Source organism: Ctenopharyngodon idella, chromosome 22, assembly GCF_019924925.1.
Source record: "Ctenopharyngodon idella isolate HZGC_01 chromosome 22, HZGC01, whole genome shotgun sequence".
In the NCBI taxonomy this organism is placed as follows: domain Eukaryota; kingdom Metazoa; phylum Chordata; class Actinopteri; order Cypriniformes; family Xenocyprididae; genus Ctenopharyngodon; species Ctenopharyngodon idella.
Genome location: NC_067241.1, coordinates 20,029,577 through 20,046,259, shown reverse-complemented (window position 1 = coordinate 20,046,259; position 16,683 = coordinate 20,029,577). Strand labels below are relative to the sequence as shown.

Below are 16,683 nucleotides of genomic sequence, written 5' to 3'. Positions count from 1 at the left end.
TCTCGCATTGTACAGAAACCCATGTTTGGTCATCTCCAATTTTAAGTGTATTATGTTTGGCCAATGAATCTTACGGCTTAGAAATGTATGCATCAACAATTTGTACAATTACTTATCTAGATGGGATAGGATAATCTTATTTTATAAATTATTTACTTAAATTCTGTTTTTAATTATTCTACAATTTATTATGAATTATAAATGAATTAACACAATTTTATTATAACAGAATTTCTTCAGAACCACTTTTAAGAGTTTAAAAGTGTATTTAATATATGCTGTTACTATGTAGATTTAGGCAATATAGATTTCAATTTGGATTTTAACCTATTTTTGTTTAATATATTTTTTTTTGCCTTATTATTATTTCTAGATTTTGACTGAATATTCACATGTAGATGTTGGATTTCAATAATAATCTTTATTTTAAAAATGATTTGATAAGTTTCAAACTTATCTACACTACCAGTCAAGTTTGGAAACATTACTATAATGTTTTTGTCTCTTATGCTCTTTAAGGCTGCATTTATTTCATAATAAATACAGTAAAAAACAATAATATTGTGAAATATTATTACAATTTAAAATTATGGTTTTCTATTTTAATATACTTTAAAATATAATTTATTTCTGTGATGCAAAGCTGTATTTTCAGCATCATTACTCCAGTCTTCAGTGTCACATGATCCTTCAGAAATCATTCTAATATGCTGATTTATTATCAATGTTGAAAACAGTTGTGCTGCTTAATATTATTTTATAACCTGTGATACTTTTTCAGGATTCTTTGTTGAATAAAAAGTTAAAAGCATTTATTCTAACATTGATAATAACTGAGTATCAAATCAATGATTTCTGAAGGATCACTGTTTTTCCTCATATATATTTCATAGCATTATATTGGCTTAATAATTTAACAATTTATGAAGTTTTCACAAACAGCCCTTCTTAAAATACTTCAGTGATTGCAGAAATGTCTGTCTGCACAAATAGCAGTGCTGAATTTGACAACTGGACTAGTCATACACAGGATGTGTTAGATTTGTTTTGTTGGTATATTGGAAATCACTGCTTCTGTGGCTGGAATATTTGGTTAGTCAGTTAAATTGTCACCTCCCACAACTGAATCATTAGTGTACACCGTTGTTTAGATGACTATGTCACTTCTCCCACATAAAATGACTATTGTGTAAAGTGCAATGTCAATATGGTTAATATAACTCCAAATGACCCCTCTTTCCTCAGGACTGCCCATTAGCCTGGGTTAACACAATGGTGTTTGACTACAAGGACCAGCTGAAGACTGGAGAATTTTCCCTGTCCACATGGCCATCGGTCCCAGGTACTTTAAAATGACCAGTAGCTCATGCTATTTACAGCTAATTCTTTTGGTATGACCTTCAGTCACCGAGATATTTTAGAGATTCTGCAGTACAGAGTCACAGGAGAGATTTTATAGTTCCCTTATTTTGAAGTTATTTTTGGTTTAGGGACCTCAATTTAGGTCTTAACAGGTCATTCGCTTTGTTTTCAGATGATAAAGGTGATTTGTTGAATCCTATGGGCACTGTGGAGAAAAATCCAAACATTGACAGCACAGCTGGTCTGCTGGTTCGCTTTCCCAACATCAGACCACACCCCTTGTATTATCCTCCAATCGAAAAGGTGCTTTTTTTGTGGTTCTCCTTAATGGTTGTGTTCTTCTCGTAATGTCTTATGCAATACATCTTAATTTTTTAATGAAAATGGTGTATAAATACTCTGTCATTATCTCCCTATTATTTTCAGCTGAACGAACTGGGTCTGAATGGTGAAAAGGTTGTTGCAACAAAAGAAGAGGTGAGAAATAGCATTCATTGGTCTGTTAGAGGCGAATCGTGCAGATAGATCTGTCACGAAATGGAAATGGTTACTACATTAGGGCCTGTATGTATGCAGCACTGTTAAGTTGTGGTTTGCTGAAGCATTGAACATTTTCCCATGATTCATATCGCTAGAGACGCTAAAACTACTTTAGTAGTCTTTCATTTCTAACGACATTGACTGTTTTCTTCTAGCACCTGAAACTGAGAGAGATTGTAGACAATAAAAACTTCACAGAGATCTTTGAGGACGAGAAGGAGCTTCTGTGGAAGTTGCGAGGAGAGGTGAGGCAGCGATACCCGGAGAGCCTCTCCAAACTCCTCCTCGTCACTAAGTGGAACAAACACGAGGACGTGGCTCAGGTAAGACTGGTTCCTTGGGATATCATTCTTTTCAGCAAATATTCGAGGAATACCATATACAGTTTACGTTTTTTTATATGAATTTATTTTACTCATTTTCTCTGGTAAAGGATTAGTGCAAAGTCAAACAAGTACAAAATAAATAATAATATAAATCAATCATTTATTTATAAAGCACAATAACAATAGCATTTATCCTTTTATTTCATGTCATCATTGTTTAAAAGTTGCTGCCTCAGGATTGATTTGCTATTTCTTCCACACATCTTTACCACCACTACTCAGGATGCTTGTTTTTCCAGCTTTATAGATTGAGAGGCTGTTGTACACCCCCTCTATTTTTTTCTTTTCTCAGATGTTTGGTTTGTTACGGAAATGGCCAGAATTGCCCGCTCTACATGCTCTAGAACTTCTAGACTACAGTTTCCCTGACCCTCATGTCCGCTCCTTCACCATCCGCTGCCTCAGGAAGTTGAGGTGGGTGGCACTGCCTCTCTAATCATCATCTTCTCTTCAAAGCTTTAAAAAATTGCGGGATGTCTGCATGTCTCTGTCTTGTATACATGTCAAAATCGGAGACAAATACATCTTTTAACATTTGTAGAGACATTCAAATGGCCCTTGCAGGTGTAAATATTGCAACATTTTATTAATAATGTAATAATTAATTTTATTAATAATAAACTCAGCCATAAAAGAAACATCCTCCCACTTTTTTCTTGCAAATTTAAATTTTTTAACACGTGCAAATATTTATATGAACAAAAAAAGATGAGGTCTCTTACATTACGGACATCTGCAGTCCTAACGCCTCCCTACAGTAGGACTGTGGCATGTTTACGCAGGTGATTAGGGACACTGGGCATCTTTCTCCTGCTGTTTTACAGAATCAGTATCAGTAAGGGTAACTCATAACTCATTGAAACTGTAACATTCATTTTCTCCCACCTGCAAACTGTTAGTTTCTTAAGGAGGTGCGTGTGCAAAAACTGTTTATGGTTCATTGAACAAACATGAAAATCATTGTTTAAACCATTTCCATTATTTATCTGTAAAGCTTATTTAGATTTTACAAAAGTAAATACATTATCCTGAAAAGGGGGCATTTCTTTTTTGCAGTTTATTTAATTTAATTTGCAGTTGTGTTATGAATTGAGCCGTGTCTTTATCTGAAAATTAAAGGGTTAGTTCACACAAAAATGAAATTTCTGTCATTAATTACTCACTCTCATGTCGTTGCACACCCGCAAGACCTTTGTTCATCTTCAGAACACAAATTAAGATATTTTTGATGAAATCCGAGAGTTTTTTTTTTTTTGTTTTTTTTTTTATCCCCCATAGAAAGCAACGTAATTACCACATTCAAGGTCCAGAAAAGTAGTAAAGACATCTTTAAAATATTCAACATCACTACAGTGGTTCAACCTTAATGTTATGAAGCGACAAGAATACTTTTTGTGCGCAAAAACAAAAACATAACAACTTTATTCAACAATTTCTTCTCATTCTCCTATGCTGTTTAAGTTGTATAGACAGTGCAGCGTAAAATGTAATTACATTTCGTGTTTTTTTTTTTTTTCTCAACAGTGATGATGAGCTCTTTCAGTACCTCTTGCAACTGGTTCAGGTTCTGAAGTATGAATCCTACCTAGATTGCGACTTGACCTGTTTCTTGCTGGAGAGAGCCCTGGCCAACAAGAAAATAGGTCACTTCTTGTTTTGGCACCTCAGGTATAAATTCACCTTCTTATGGTGCTGTACAGCGATGCGCCCCCATTCCTTTCAGTATAATTTAGGCTTTGTTTTTGCTTTCTCTAAAGGTCAGAAATGCATGTTCCCTCAGTCAGCTTGAGATTTGGACTTATTCTGGAGGCATACTGTCGCGGGTGCATCTATCACATTAAGATCTTGATGAAGCAGGTTTGTTGCACTTTTTACTTGTATGAAAAGTGAATTAATTTCTCTAGCACATTAATTTTTTTTTTTTTATAATGTACTTTCATTCTTGTATTTTGCTTTCCAGTGCCGTTTTTGACACTCGGGGCCCAAACTTAGCACTTAACTTGTTTTCTCACTCATTCTGGTAATTGTCACTTCGCGTTGTGCCTTTTCTTGTAAGAAACGGCGACTGTTCTTTCAAGCACGTGAATGTACATGTATAAATATAGTAAGGGGGGCTGGAATATGTTTTTCTTTGCAGCAGCAGTTCTATGATCAGAATTCATCTTCATTTGAATGTTTAATAATAGCCAAACCACTGGAAGGAAGGGGAACTGCACTAGGCTGCTCAAAGTTTGCAGCTGTTTGTTCATATGAATTTGCACAGTATATACTTATTGTCTACTCTGTCTCCTACAGAATGAGGCTCTGAATAAGATGAAGGCTCTCAATGACTTTGTGAAATCAGGCTGTCAGAAGGCGACCAGGATACAGACTACAGAGGACATGAAAGTGTGCATCAAACAGGACACGTACTTAGAAGCACTCTCTGACGTTGTTTCTCCTCTCAACCCAAGCATCATGCTGTGTGAACTCTGGTACATTGTTAACATTTCTATAAATATGTTGCATGTTCATAATGTCAAGTCACTGCAATGAATATATAATATAATATGATATAATATTGGTATCTAAAATTATAAAATCTAATTTATTATCATCATATTATTATCAACTAGGGGTGTAACGGTACATGAATTCTACCCGATCTGTCACGGTTCGGTGCATACAATCAGATGACGAATACAGTCAGTCACAGGGAAAAGCGCAGAAGAAGAACAGATGATTTATGCATAGATACGTTTATGTGTAATCTCTGAACCAGTGTTTCAACTGCAAAAAGACATCAATAAAACAGCTTGAGAATAACATCTCACGTAGCATTACATTTACCTCAGGCAAGTCATTTAGTGTCCACAGCATGTTAGTTCACTAGAGAAATGAACTCTAAATATATGCACTATATTAGCTTATATATTCATTATATTTACTTTACCTGTTAGTAATGTCTTAATTATTTAATATATGTTTAAATCAATTTGTCATGAAAGTAATTTATATATTTTTTTATTCTTAAGAAAATGTTCATTATAATTGAATTTATTTAAAGAGAGAGACACAGTTTGTTCAATAAACCACTGTTTAATAATTACGTCGTTACACCCCTATTATTAACATATTAGTGTTATTTTGTTTTAAGAAGTTGTTGTGTCAAGTCTTGTTAACAAATTCTATTTCTCTGGTTAAAGGGATAGTTCACTCAAAAATGAAAATTCACCTTCGTATTGTTCTAAACCTGTACAAGTTTCTTTCTTCTGTTGAACACAAAAGAAGATATTTTGAAGAAGACCAGTTTCTGGTCCCAATTGAGTTCCATAGTATTTTTGTTTTTGAAGTCAATGAGGACCAGCAATTGTTTGGTTACCAATATTCTTCAAAATATCTCCTTTTATGTTCAACAGAAGAAATAAACTTATACAGGTTTAGAACAAATATGAGGGTGAGTAAATGATGACAGAATTTTTATATGAGGAACTATCCCTGTAACATGCCACAGATGGCGTGTGATTTTAGCTATGTAGATTTTATGATAACTTTCCAGGTAACCTCTCATTACATATTTTTAAGATTTTTTTAGTTTGTTTCAGGTTTCCAAGCTGTAACTGAGTCTGTGACATGATGTATCATTACTGAAGCAATCATTTTAATTCAGTAATGCAACTAAATGTTCATATGTGTTGCATACCAGCAGAGATGGGCACAAATACATCAAAAAGTATTTAGTTACAAATTACAAATACTTATCAAATGTATTTAAATAAAATACAAAATACTGCTGTGAAAAAATGTATTTAATTAAAATACAAGTAATTTGTAATTTGAAAATACAAAAATACAAAGAAGATTTACAAACAGTCATTTGAAGTGTGAGAGTAACAGTGGAGTTAGATACACGTAAGAGAGAGTTGCTCTCAGTTGCTATATAAAGTCAACGCATTCAAAAAGCACTAACAACTATTTAACAGTAGCATTCAAGTAGGAAATAATACAGAAAATGAAAAATCAAATGTAAAACACTGCACAGTCCTCACTGTATGAATTAAATATATATTGATGATCCTTATAAAAGATATTAAAGTTATTCAGTCAGGAGCAATGAGTGATTTTGTCTTTTTCTTTTGTTGCTTGATTAAAGGGTTAGTTCACCCAAAAATGAAAATAATGCCATTTATTACTCACCCTCATGCCGTTCCACACCCGTAAGACCTTCGTTAATCTTCGTAACACAAATTAAGATATTTTGGCTCAGTGAGGCCTGCATAGCCAGCAATGACATTTCCTCTCTCAAGATCCATTAATGTACTAAAAACATATTTAAATCAGTTCATGTGAGTACAGTGGTTCAATATTAATATTATAAAGCCACGAGAATATTTTTTTGTGCACCAAAAAAACAAAATAACGACTTATATAGTGATGGCCGATTTCAAAACACTGCTTCATGAAGCTTCGGAGCGTTATGAATCTTTTGTGTCGAATCAGCGGTTCGGAGCGCCAAAGTCACGTGATTTCAGCAGTTTGGCGGTTTGACACGCGATCCGAATCATGATTCGACACAAAAGATTCATAACACTCCGAAGCGTCCTGAAGCAGTGTTTTGAAATCGGCCATCACTATATAAGTCGTTATTTTGTTTTTTTGGCGCACAAAAAATATTCTCGTCGCTTTATAATATTAATATTGAACCACTGTACTCATGTGAACTGATTTAAATATGTTTTTAGTACATTAATGGATTTTTAGTGGATTAATGTCATTGCTGGCTATGCAGGCCTCACTGAGCCATCGGATTTCAACAAAAATATCTTAATTTGTGTTCTGAAGATGAACGAAGGTCTTACGGGTGTGGAACGGCATGAAGGTGAGTAATAAATGACATTATTTTCATTTTTGGGTGAACTAACCCTTTAACATTACTGACAGACGGCAGCAGGTTTATTAGACTGTTGTCACTTTAAGAACGAACGCACAGACCGAATATACTGACACACATCCAGTTTTCACCCAAACGGTTACATTAATTTAAGACACGACCGACTGTGTTTTCTCTCGCAATTAATCAGAATAATATTGTGTATTTCTTGACCCACCCATCCGCGGATTATCCGCAACGTCCGCGGATATAACTGTGATTCGCGCAACACTAGACAGCACACGTCGTGCTTGCAGCCACCTTTAAGGTACATTCACACAGGGCGTCGGCGTTAACGCTTCTCATTTACTTTGAATGGGTGATGTCATGTGTTGTCGAACTGAATTGTGGGTTCTGTTGCGTCACTTTACTCACGTTGCTCATGGCAGAAGTTGAAAATTTCTCAGCTTTTCAAGCGCCAACGCAAGCGTCAGCAAATCAGTTCGCTATCAACACTATCAATGCCGAAATTAATCTGCAGCAGTCAGGTGGTACAGGTCAGTGATCTTTAAGTTGTTTATGTTCATAATGTTACGAGATATGAGGTAGTTTAACGCTGTCTCTCGTGACACTTTTGCTCCCTGCTGTGTGCACATTCAAGTGTTTTGGAAAAGGAATGGCTTTGGAGACGCTCTGAATGGAGGGTGGGATCTTATGCTTTCAAAGCTAGCTCACTACTGCTAGCCTCTCCGAAAATGACCTACCCTATCTTTAAGCTTGGTGATGAAAGTTATTGTATGTGAGAATAAAATAACATATTTGCATGTATTTTAAGTATTTAAAATACAAAATACTTTCTCTGAAAATATATAATTACAAATTACATTTGATTTTTTTCTTTAAGGAAAATACAAATTACAAAATACTCAAAAGTAATTAAATACGTATTTTAAATACATTTAATTAAAATACTGCCCATCTCTGCATACAAGTCACGTACAAACAGCTACAAGAAAGTGATGAGCCTATTTTGCAACAATGTGTGCTGTTTCTTGATGCTAATCTTTTTTTGTTTCAGTGCTGACAAGTGTAAGTTCATGGACTCAAAAATGAAACCTCTGTGGCTGATGTACAAGGACAAATATGACACTGTAGGCATTATCTTCAAGAATGGAGATGGTATGGATACAAAGTCATGCTGTCTAATTTTTTGCTTGCCCCCTCCACCTCCAATTCCCCCTCCTCCTCCACCTCATTTATGTTTTTGGAAATTAGTGATTGAAAAACACTTTGACCCTTTTCTGTGTTTTTTAGATCTGAGGCAGGATATGCTAACCCTTCAGATGATTCAGCTAATGGATGTTTTATGGAAAACGGAAGGTCTTGACCTCAGGTTTGTATAGTTAACTTTTTGTCAAGCTGATAAATTTGCATAAAATTGACAGTGTTATGCAATGTATAAGCAGATACTATGCTGCATTACAAAAAATACTTTCCATTAATGTTCATTTGTTGGGTCGCAGAATGCTGCCCTACGGATGCCTGTCAACCGGGAATAAAACGGGTCTCATCGAAGTGGTGAAAAACTCGGACACTATTGCAAACATCCAGAGAAACAACAGCAACAGTGCAGCCACCGCTGCATTCAACAAGGACGCTCTTCTCAACTGGCTCAAATCCAAAAACCCAGGGTGAGCAGCAAACCCTATAACCTTACACCATGCCACAGCCCGTGTGGTGTGATCGTTGCAACTATGCATATCGTAACAACCAGTTTCGGATAATTTGTCGAGTATGCATGACACATGCATGTCATTTTCTATTCTCAAACCTCACTCAGAAGGTTAAACCTTTCTTGGCTCATTTGACCTTTCGGTTTATATGAAACTAGTGTAACATCAAATGCATTTTGGTTGCATAAGGCGCAGCATTGGAGTAAATTTTCCTTGCATTATGGTGCATCTACAATTTCATTTGTTCTTGGCAGGTGTTTTCCACCAAAGTGGCTTGATGTGCATATTTATTTGTGATATTAACAGCTAAGGATACAAACTGAGCACTAAGATGAAACCACAAACCATGTTGCATTGTGTAACATACTCTCCTTTTGCAAGTCATAGATCTTGTAAGAATGGGAAAAAGACGACCTTTTCTGGAATGCACTGGTTTAGAGAAGTCTGAGTATTGGGGTCTTTTTGGGGTCAAACTAACCTTTGGCATCAGCACTTATTTATATAGTGTACTTGCAGATATGACTGACTTATACATCATTCCTGTGAGGTTTTAGCATTTAGACAACTAACAAAGCAAAGCAAAGTGTATGTGGCTAACCAAATAGAAGGGGGGAAAAAAAACTCACTATGATGCATCATGCATGATTTTTTTTTCTCAAGTATCCTGTTTATCATGACCTCTTGAACTCCTGAAACTAGAGTGCAACAGACTATAGACACTGATGGCTTGTCTGAAATGGATAAACAGTATGTCCCCCGTGGACATATCCAGTTCTGTTCGCTGGTTGTCCACTTACTGTAAATGTTATGCTATATCATAAGGAATAATTTACATCCGAGTATGGGACATTTTTGTCTTTAAGAAACGAGGGGATATATAAGGAATAAAATGCATTATTTGATGAGCTATTTACTGTATCTCTGTCTAGGGTACAAATGTAACCCTAGACACCATGTAAATGTTTTTTTTTTTCTTGCATTTCTTTTTGTATTTTAATTTATTGCATGATTTTCTTGCACATTCATGACTACAGTAAGCGCAGGTCATTGTGTTACATGCAGCATATTGCACAAGATGAGATTTTTTTTGATGACTTGACGATGAATTTTATTTACTTGCCAATTTTTCTCTCCTTTGTTGATCAGCGAAATTTTTATTTAGGACACTGTCTGTTTCATCAAAGGCCATTGAATGACTTTTGACTGATATGAGAAGATCACATTGAAAGTCTTTCTAGTATGGCTTCTTATGGAATCTGAGCTGATGTAGAAAAAGGAAGACACATTACATATTCACCCGGCATATTAAACATTGAATGTCTTGGTTGAGTCATAGTGTGACTGAAAATGATCTGATAGAAATAAGGCTGAAAATGTTTAACACTGTGCTAAAGGCTTCTGTCACTCAGCACATAAAATGTGTGTGAGGATAGATAGATAGATGAAGAGGAGGATAACGGCTTACAAATCATCATAAATTATATTTTGTTTTGTTTGTTTTTTTGAAAATGTACAGTGCAGAAAGTTTTTTGTGATGGGTAGGTTAACTAGGTTTAGGGGTAGTGTTAGGGTCATGGGATAGAATATAGTTTGTACAGTATAAAAATCATGTCTATGGAAACCCAACATATGTGTTAATTGGTTAGCAAACAGGAAGGTAGCGGGAATGAGGAATATAATTAAAATATTATTCTTTATATATTTTTCAGAGAAAAACTGGATCAAGCCATTGAGGAATTCACCCTCTCCTGTGCAGGCTACTGTGTAGCCACATATGTTCTGGGAATAGGGGATCGTCACAGTGACAATATCATGATCAGGGAAACGGGTCAGGTAAGCTCGAGCACTGTGTAATCATAAATTATATCACAAGATGGCACCAGCCATCCATATGAGTGCCATAATATGGGTTGCACTTTTCATTCTATCTCACATACGCAAGGGTTGCTGCAATTGTACACCTACCAGTCAAAAGTTTGGAAACATTACTATTTTTAATGTTTTTGAACAAAGTCTCTTATGCTCATTAAGGCTGCATTTATTTCATAATAAATACAGAAAAAACAACAATATTGTGAAATATTATTACAATTTAAAATTATGGTTTTCTATTTTAATATACTTTAAAATATAATTTATTTCTGTGATCAAAGCTGAATTTTCAGCATCATTACTCCAGTCTTCAGTGTCACATGATCCTTCAGAAATCATTGTAATATGCTGATTTATTATCAATGTTGGAAACAGTTGTGCTGCTTAATATTATTTTATAACCTATGATACTTTTTCAGGATTCTTTGATGAATAAAAAGTTAAAAAAATATCAGCATTTATTTAAAATAGAAATCTTTTGTAACAATATACACTGCCGTTCAAAAGTTTGTCATTTTTTTTCTTTCTTTTTTTTTTTGAAAGAAATTAATACTTTTATTCAGCACGGATGTGTTATATTGATTAAAAGTGATAGTAAAGATTTATATTGTTAGAAAAGATTTATATTTTGAATAAATGCTGTTATTTTTAACCTTTTATTCATCAATGAATCCTGAAAAAAGTATCACAGGTTCCAAAAAAATATTAAGCAGCACAACTGTTTCCAACATTGATAATAACTGAGTATCAAATCAGCATATTAGAATGATTTCTGAAGGATCATGTGACACTGAAGACTGGAGTAATGATGCTGAAAATTCAGCTTTGATCACAGAAATAAATTATATTATAAAGTATATTAAAATAGAAAACCATCCTTTTAAATTGTAATAATATTTCACAATATTATTGTTTTTTCTGTATTTATTGTGAAATAAATGCAGCCTTAATGAGCATAAGAGACTTTGTTTAAAAAACATTAAAAATAGTAATGTTTCCAAACTTTTGACCGGTAGTGTATAATGGTCTTTTCATTTTGAAGTTTTATAAATAGTTATGAATAATATTTTCTCTGTATTGTTTGCAGTTATTCCACATAGATTTTGGGCACTTTTTGGGGAACTTCAAGAGCAAATTTGGGATCAACAGGGAACGTGTGCCTTTCATTCTGACATACGACTTCGTCCATGTAATTCAGGAGGGACGGACCAATAATAGTGAGAAATTTGAACGGTTAGTGCATATATTTTATAAAAAGGCAACTCATAATTCATGTCTTAATTCTCAAAATTGATGCCACAAAGCTAGTTTACATATTCTGAGTTTCATTTCATTGTTTTTTCCATTATAAACTAGTCTTTTTTCTATAGGATAGACAGTATTTATCAAATGTTCAACACCTGTGTAAAACCATCACACAAAAATAAGCTTTGAGACGGCTCCCTTTTTCTTTTTACAGAAAACGTTCTTATGTTTCTGTATGGATGTATGGAAAACATTGGCTGCTTATAACCTTTAGGCAGACTACATATACATATTCCCTTTTATATATATATATATATAAACCTGATAATAAATAGATGGGTTTGTTGGAAAAGAGAATATGTAAAATTCATAACTGAAAAGGAAAGAGTTCATGTGTGCTTCTCTTTGCCAGGTTTCGTGAGTGCTGCGAACAAGCCTATAAGATTCTTTGCCGGAATGGGACTCTTTTTGTGAATCTTTTTGCCTTGATGAAAGCTGCAGGACTTCCTGAACTCAGTTCTTCCAAAGACATCCAGTATTTAAAGGTAAGAATTACCCCACAACAGACAGTTTATTATTTATTACTCATGAGTCTGCTGATATTTGCCATTTCTCTAGTGCTTTACAAGCATGAAATATCAAATCTAAAGGGAGACTAGGGACACTTTTATATATCAGATTTGTTATTAGAATAAGACTGGAAAAAATTTGCTACCTGCAATTATGCATGTATGAGTGTATAATTTTGCTGATTGGCTTCAACTTGTTTTTCATGGTTTTTTTTTTTTTTCAATTGATCTTAGGTCTCATTGATCTAAGCGTATACACCTCAGTGTTCACTCAAGCCTATTCGCCTAAAAAAAAGGAGGAGCCTAAGCTCAGATCACTGAGACCTAAGATCAATCAGTTCCAAAAAGAAATACAAACCTGTCCTAATTGAAAGAAAACAAGTTGATAAAAAGATTGAATTCATCAGCGCCGATAGCCTCGTGGGCAGCACTGACATGTAGCATTGTTACGCTTTCGGGCGACCCAAGTTCGAGTCCCGGCTCGCAGACCTTTCCCGATCCCGCCCCCCTCTCTCTCCCACTTCACTTCCTGTCTGCTTTCTGTCCTATCATAATAAAGGCAAAAATAAATCTTAAAAAAAAAAGATTGAAACCAATATTTGGCAATAACATAGCATAAGGAGAGATTTATAAGCAATTTTTTGACCCACAAGTATAAGAAGACAGAAAAAAGCACAATTAGCAGGTTTTTTTTGGGAAGTTGTTATACCCTGTGTAAGCAAAGTCAGTAAGTTTTTAGCCTTGCGTAGCCAGACCTTCAGACTAACGGCAGAAGTTCTGGACTCCATCGCAACTCTCCTTGGCCCGCCCAAGAAGACGTCTGGCCGACATCTAAACCAACCAATCACAATTTGTTTTGTTCCTCTTCATGTTTATGGGCATGAAAATGTAAAGTTGATGTCCCTACGATAACAGACCATTGTGCATCTAATAAATGATTCATTCAAGAACGTTGTGTAAGTTTACTGCAACAATGGCGCAGTGAACTTCACATACTTTCGAAAATCCAGCGTTTAGTTGATCGTGAGAAGCGCTCATTGTCACAGTTGTAAATCTTCTTTCATGAGTGGGTTTGTTGTCACAACGCATTTGTTTCCAGGCAGACCGTTAAAGAATGCGACACACATGTCTCCCGGAAATCCTGTAAAATTCATCCAATCAGATGATAACTTAGAAACTCCCAAAGTGTTTCCCATTTTGTGTGCTATATGCATCAGACGTTCAGCCAAAGGTCTGTGGATGGGACGTCTGGGACTAATAAGTTTTAGTCCAGTGCATTAAAGTCCCCCTGTAGTCAATCATTTTATCCCTTAAAACTCATCTTTGATCAAAATTACATATTTGAATGTTTTTTCCTGTGAAAAAAAATTCTTCATGCCTTAAAAATAGCTTGAATGTAACTCTACACCCTTGCCTCATTTAGTATACGCGAATCAATGAATATGCTAATTAGCCCCGCCTCCACTCTCTCACACAGCTCAGAGATTAACTCACTCAACTTACTGAGGCAAACACTGCACAATGGTATCGCTTTTTACAACATCGGATACATAACGGTAATTAATATGATTAGCCTTTTGTTTGACTATGTTATTAAACAGCTAATAATGTGTTGCTAATGTTACACAAACCATGTTCCCGTTCGCCATCTCTGAGTCAGACAGCTGCCTTCTAACAATCAGTATCCTTACAAACACTTTAAACGTCAGTGGAGAAAGGCATATAGTTCATCATAACATCGTAATATACATCATACACCCGCCATATTGCCAAATCTACATGATTTTTCATATCAAAAAAAGAAATATACCGGAATAACCTGGCTCCGCTGCTAGTTAATGATACGCTAAAGCCCGCCGGCACGTTGACGTGATTGGTTACCAGCGATTTCAAACCGCGGGTTTGAGACTGCCTTTTTTTTTTTTTTTTTACTGCTGTTTTAAGGAGAAAATACTCAGCAATGGTGTTGACTGATGAATTTGCACATGGTTTGTCTTAAAGCATATTAGAAATCACTTCAAACAACATTAAAAACTTGATTTTCAGCATTAGCATTTTCAGGAAAAAGCTAGGCAGATTCGGAATATGTTCAGTGGTGACATTCCACCTTCATTGTGACTTTGTCCTAACAGGACTCTTTGGCACTGGGGAAATCCGAGGAGGAAGCACTGAAGAACTTTAAAGTGAAATTTAATGAAGCTCTAAGAGAGAGCTGGAAGACCAAGGTGAACTGGATGATGCACTCTTTTGCCAAAGATAACAGATAAATGGCACTCGATCACACACTGCTACGGGAGATCCACTGAAACCCTCTTAGCGCTGAGTTTTGATTTAAACCGAGGCAGCTTTAAACACAATATATGTTGCACTGCTGTCTGGCGTTTATTGCAATATACTGCCGTGCAAAAGCAAAACGCAGGAACCAAACTGAGTTATGACAGATATGTGACCAGATTCTGTGTTTAAATTTCAGAAATCGAGTCAAAAAAGGTCCTGCGTTTTGCCTTTGCGGGGCAGTATACACATCAACAGCTGTTTAGCGAATGTTTACATCTGTTACGTAATGGTAAATAATGCTATACATGTGTTTTAGTGAGACCTACTGCTTGAAATGAGAGTAATTTCAGATTCGTTACAATGCACTGGGAATCAAAGCTACTAATTTAAAAAAACTGTTGGCGTGCCACTAATTTACCTTGCATCTCTGGTTTGTTTCTGTCACACTTATGTACCTGCAAAAAAGAGCAAGCGAGATTAATGTATTTATAATTTGTAACTGTACAGCATAAAATAAGTGACTTGTTCAGAAGAAGAAAGCACTTTGGGTGTTTTCATATCGTTTACATTTTCGTTTCAGGATTTTTGTTTCTCTGTTTACATGAATGTGTTTGGTTGTACATATTCTTTTGTGTATCATACGTATATTTACATTCCTTAAAACAGTATTTTTTCATTTGAATTATTTGTATAATAGGACAATTGTTCATGAAGAAAGCATTTGTATAGTGGTGTACATGAGAAGACATTTTGTATGTCAGTGTAGAAATGAGCCTTAAATATTTTGTATTTGTGGGGTATTCTGTGCCTTTGGGATGAGACACAAGCCATCTTAAAGACGTGTCCAAAGAGTGTGCTTTTTGTTCAGTGAAATGTATGCCTTGTACTACTGTACTATAAATCAGGGCAATGTGAAATATTATTGCTCTGTAGACAACTGCGCCTGTTAATTGTGTGCCTATTTTGAATATAGACTCAGTCAAGCTTGTGTTTTCTCTTCCAGTTCAAACTTAATCAGTTCCAGAATGTATCACCACAGTATTCTGAATCTACCGCTACTTGATTTTTCTCGTCACATGCATAAATGTTGTTTATTTTGAATCTTTAAATGTCCTCTAGAATGTGAATTTTTAAAGAAGAGATATAAAGATCCATCTAATCTTTTATTTGTATGTGTATATATATATATATATATATAATGTATATATATGTATATACATAAACACCCACTGCATACAGTTTTAATAATATAAGGAAGATTAGTGGACTGAAGAAGGACTTTCACATAGAATGAATCCATGAATGAATTTTAGCATTTGTTAAGGTATTGATTACTATCTACTGGACGACTAACAGATTATCTCTCATGCTATGGTCTTGTCCAAATCAACATTATTTTGTTTTTGATTATGCACCACGATTAGCCACTTCACAGTGTGAAACTCCGGGTTCTTGAATTTCTTGGTTTACTAATGTAGTGTTTCAGTTTTTAAACTGCTTTGTTAGAATTTTTTACCAAGATGATTTGATTTATGAAAATGTGTGCTGTTCATTCTCATTTTTTGCCATAAATTATTGATTTTGAAACTGATTTGTTGGTTATTTTTCATGGAATGGATTTGATGTTGTGATGAACAGAAGCAGTGAATGTGTATGTGTCGTCTGAGGCGGGGAAATAATAAACAGGGTCATTTTCTTTTTTTAAAACAAGGCCCAATTTACCCGAATTCCCCTGCTGAATTTCCAGAATTCATGTTAGTTTGGGACAGGAAATTAAACTTGTCTGATCAGCATTTTAATGTTATTACTGTGTGTGTTAGGGAAATATACACAGAGATAAAAAAAACTGA

At 35.0% G+C, this 16,683-nt stretch overlaps 1 protein-coding gene across 3 annotated transcripts in view; it reads left to right on the top strand.

The window, feature by feature from the left end:
• The window catches only part of pik3cd (phosphatidylinositol-4,5-bisphosphate 3-kinase, catalytic subunit delta), a 28,452-nt gene extending 12,028 nt beyond the window's left edge, over positions 1–16,424 (top strand). For all 3 annotated transcript variants that reach the window (XM_051880052.1, XM_051880051.1, XM_051880053.1), the window contains 15 exons: positions 1,246–1,342; positions 1,535–1,665; positions 1,789–1,839; positions 2,058–2,225; positions 2,581–2,702; positions 3,813–3,956; positions 4,046–4,145; positions 4,584–4,762; positions 8,216–8,316; positions 8,452–8,530; positions 8,661–8,828; positions 10,580–10,703; positions 11,830–11,975; positions 12,400–12,532; positions 14,689–16,424. In XM_051880052.1, coding sequence (XP_051736012.1) covers positions 1,246–1,342; positions 1,535–1,665; positions 1,789–1,839; positions 2,058–2,225; positions 2,581–2,702; positions 3,813–3,956; positions 4,046–4,145; positions 4,584–4,762; positions 8,216–8,316; positions 8,452–8,530; positions 8,661–8,828; positions 10,580–10,703; positions 11,830–11,975; positions 12,400–12,532; positions 14,689–14,823 — 1,878 coding nt within the window. In that variant the 3' untranslated portion in view covers positions 14,824–16,424. The remainder of the gene's footprint in view (positions 1–1,245; positions 1,343–1,534; positions 1,666–1,788; positions 1,840–2,057; positions 2,226–2,580; positions 2,703–3,812; positions 3,957–4,045; positions 4,146–4,583; positions 4,763–8,215; positions 8,317–8,451; positions 8,531–8,660; positions 8,829–10,579; positions 10,704–11,829; positions 11,976–12,399; positions 12,533–14,688) is intronic.
• The last annotated feature ends 259 nt before the right edge of the window (positions 16,425–16,683 follow it).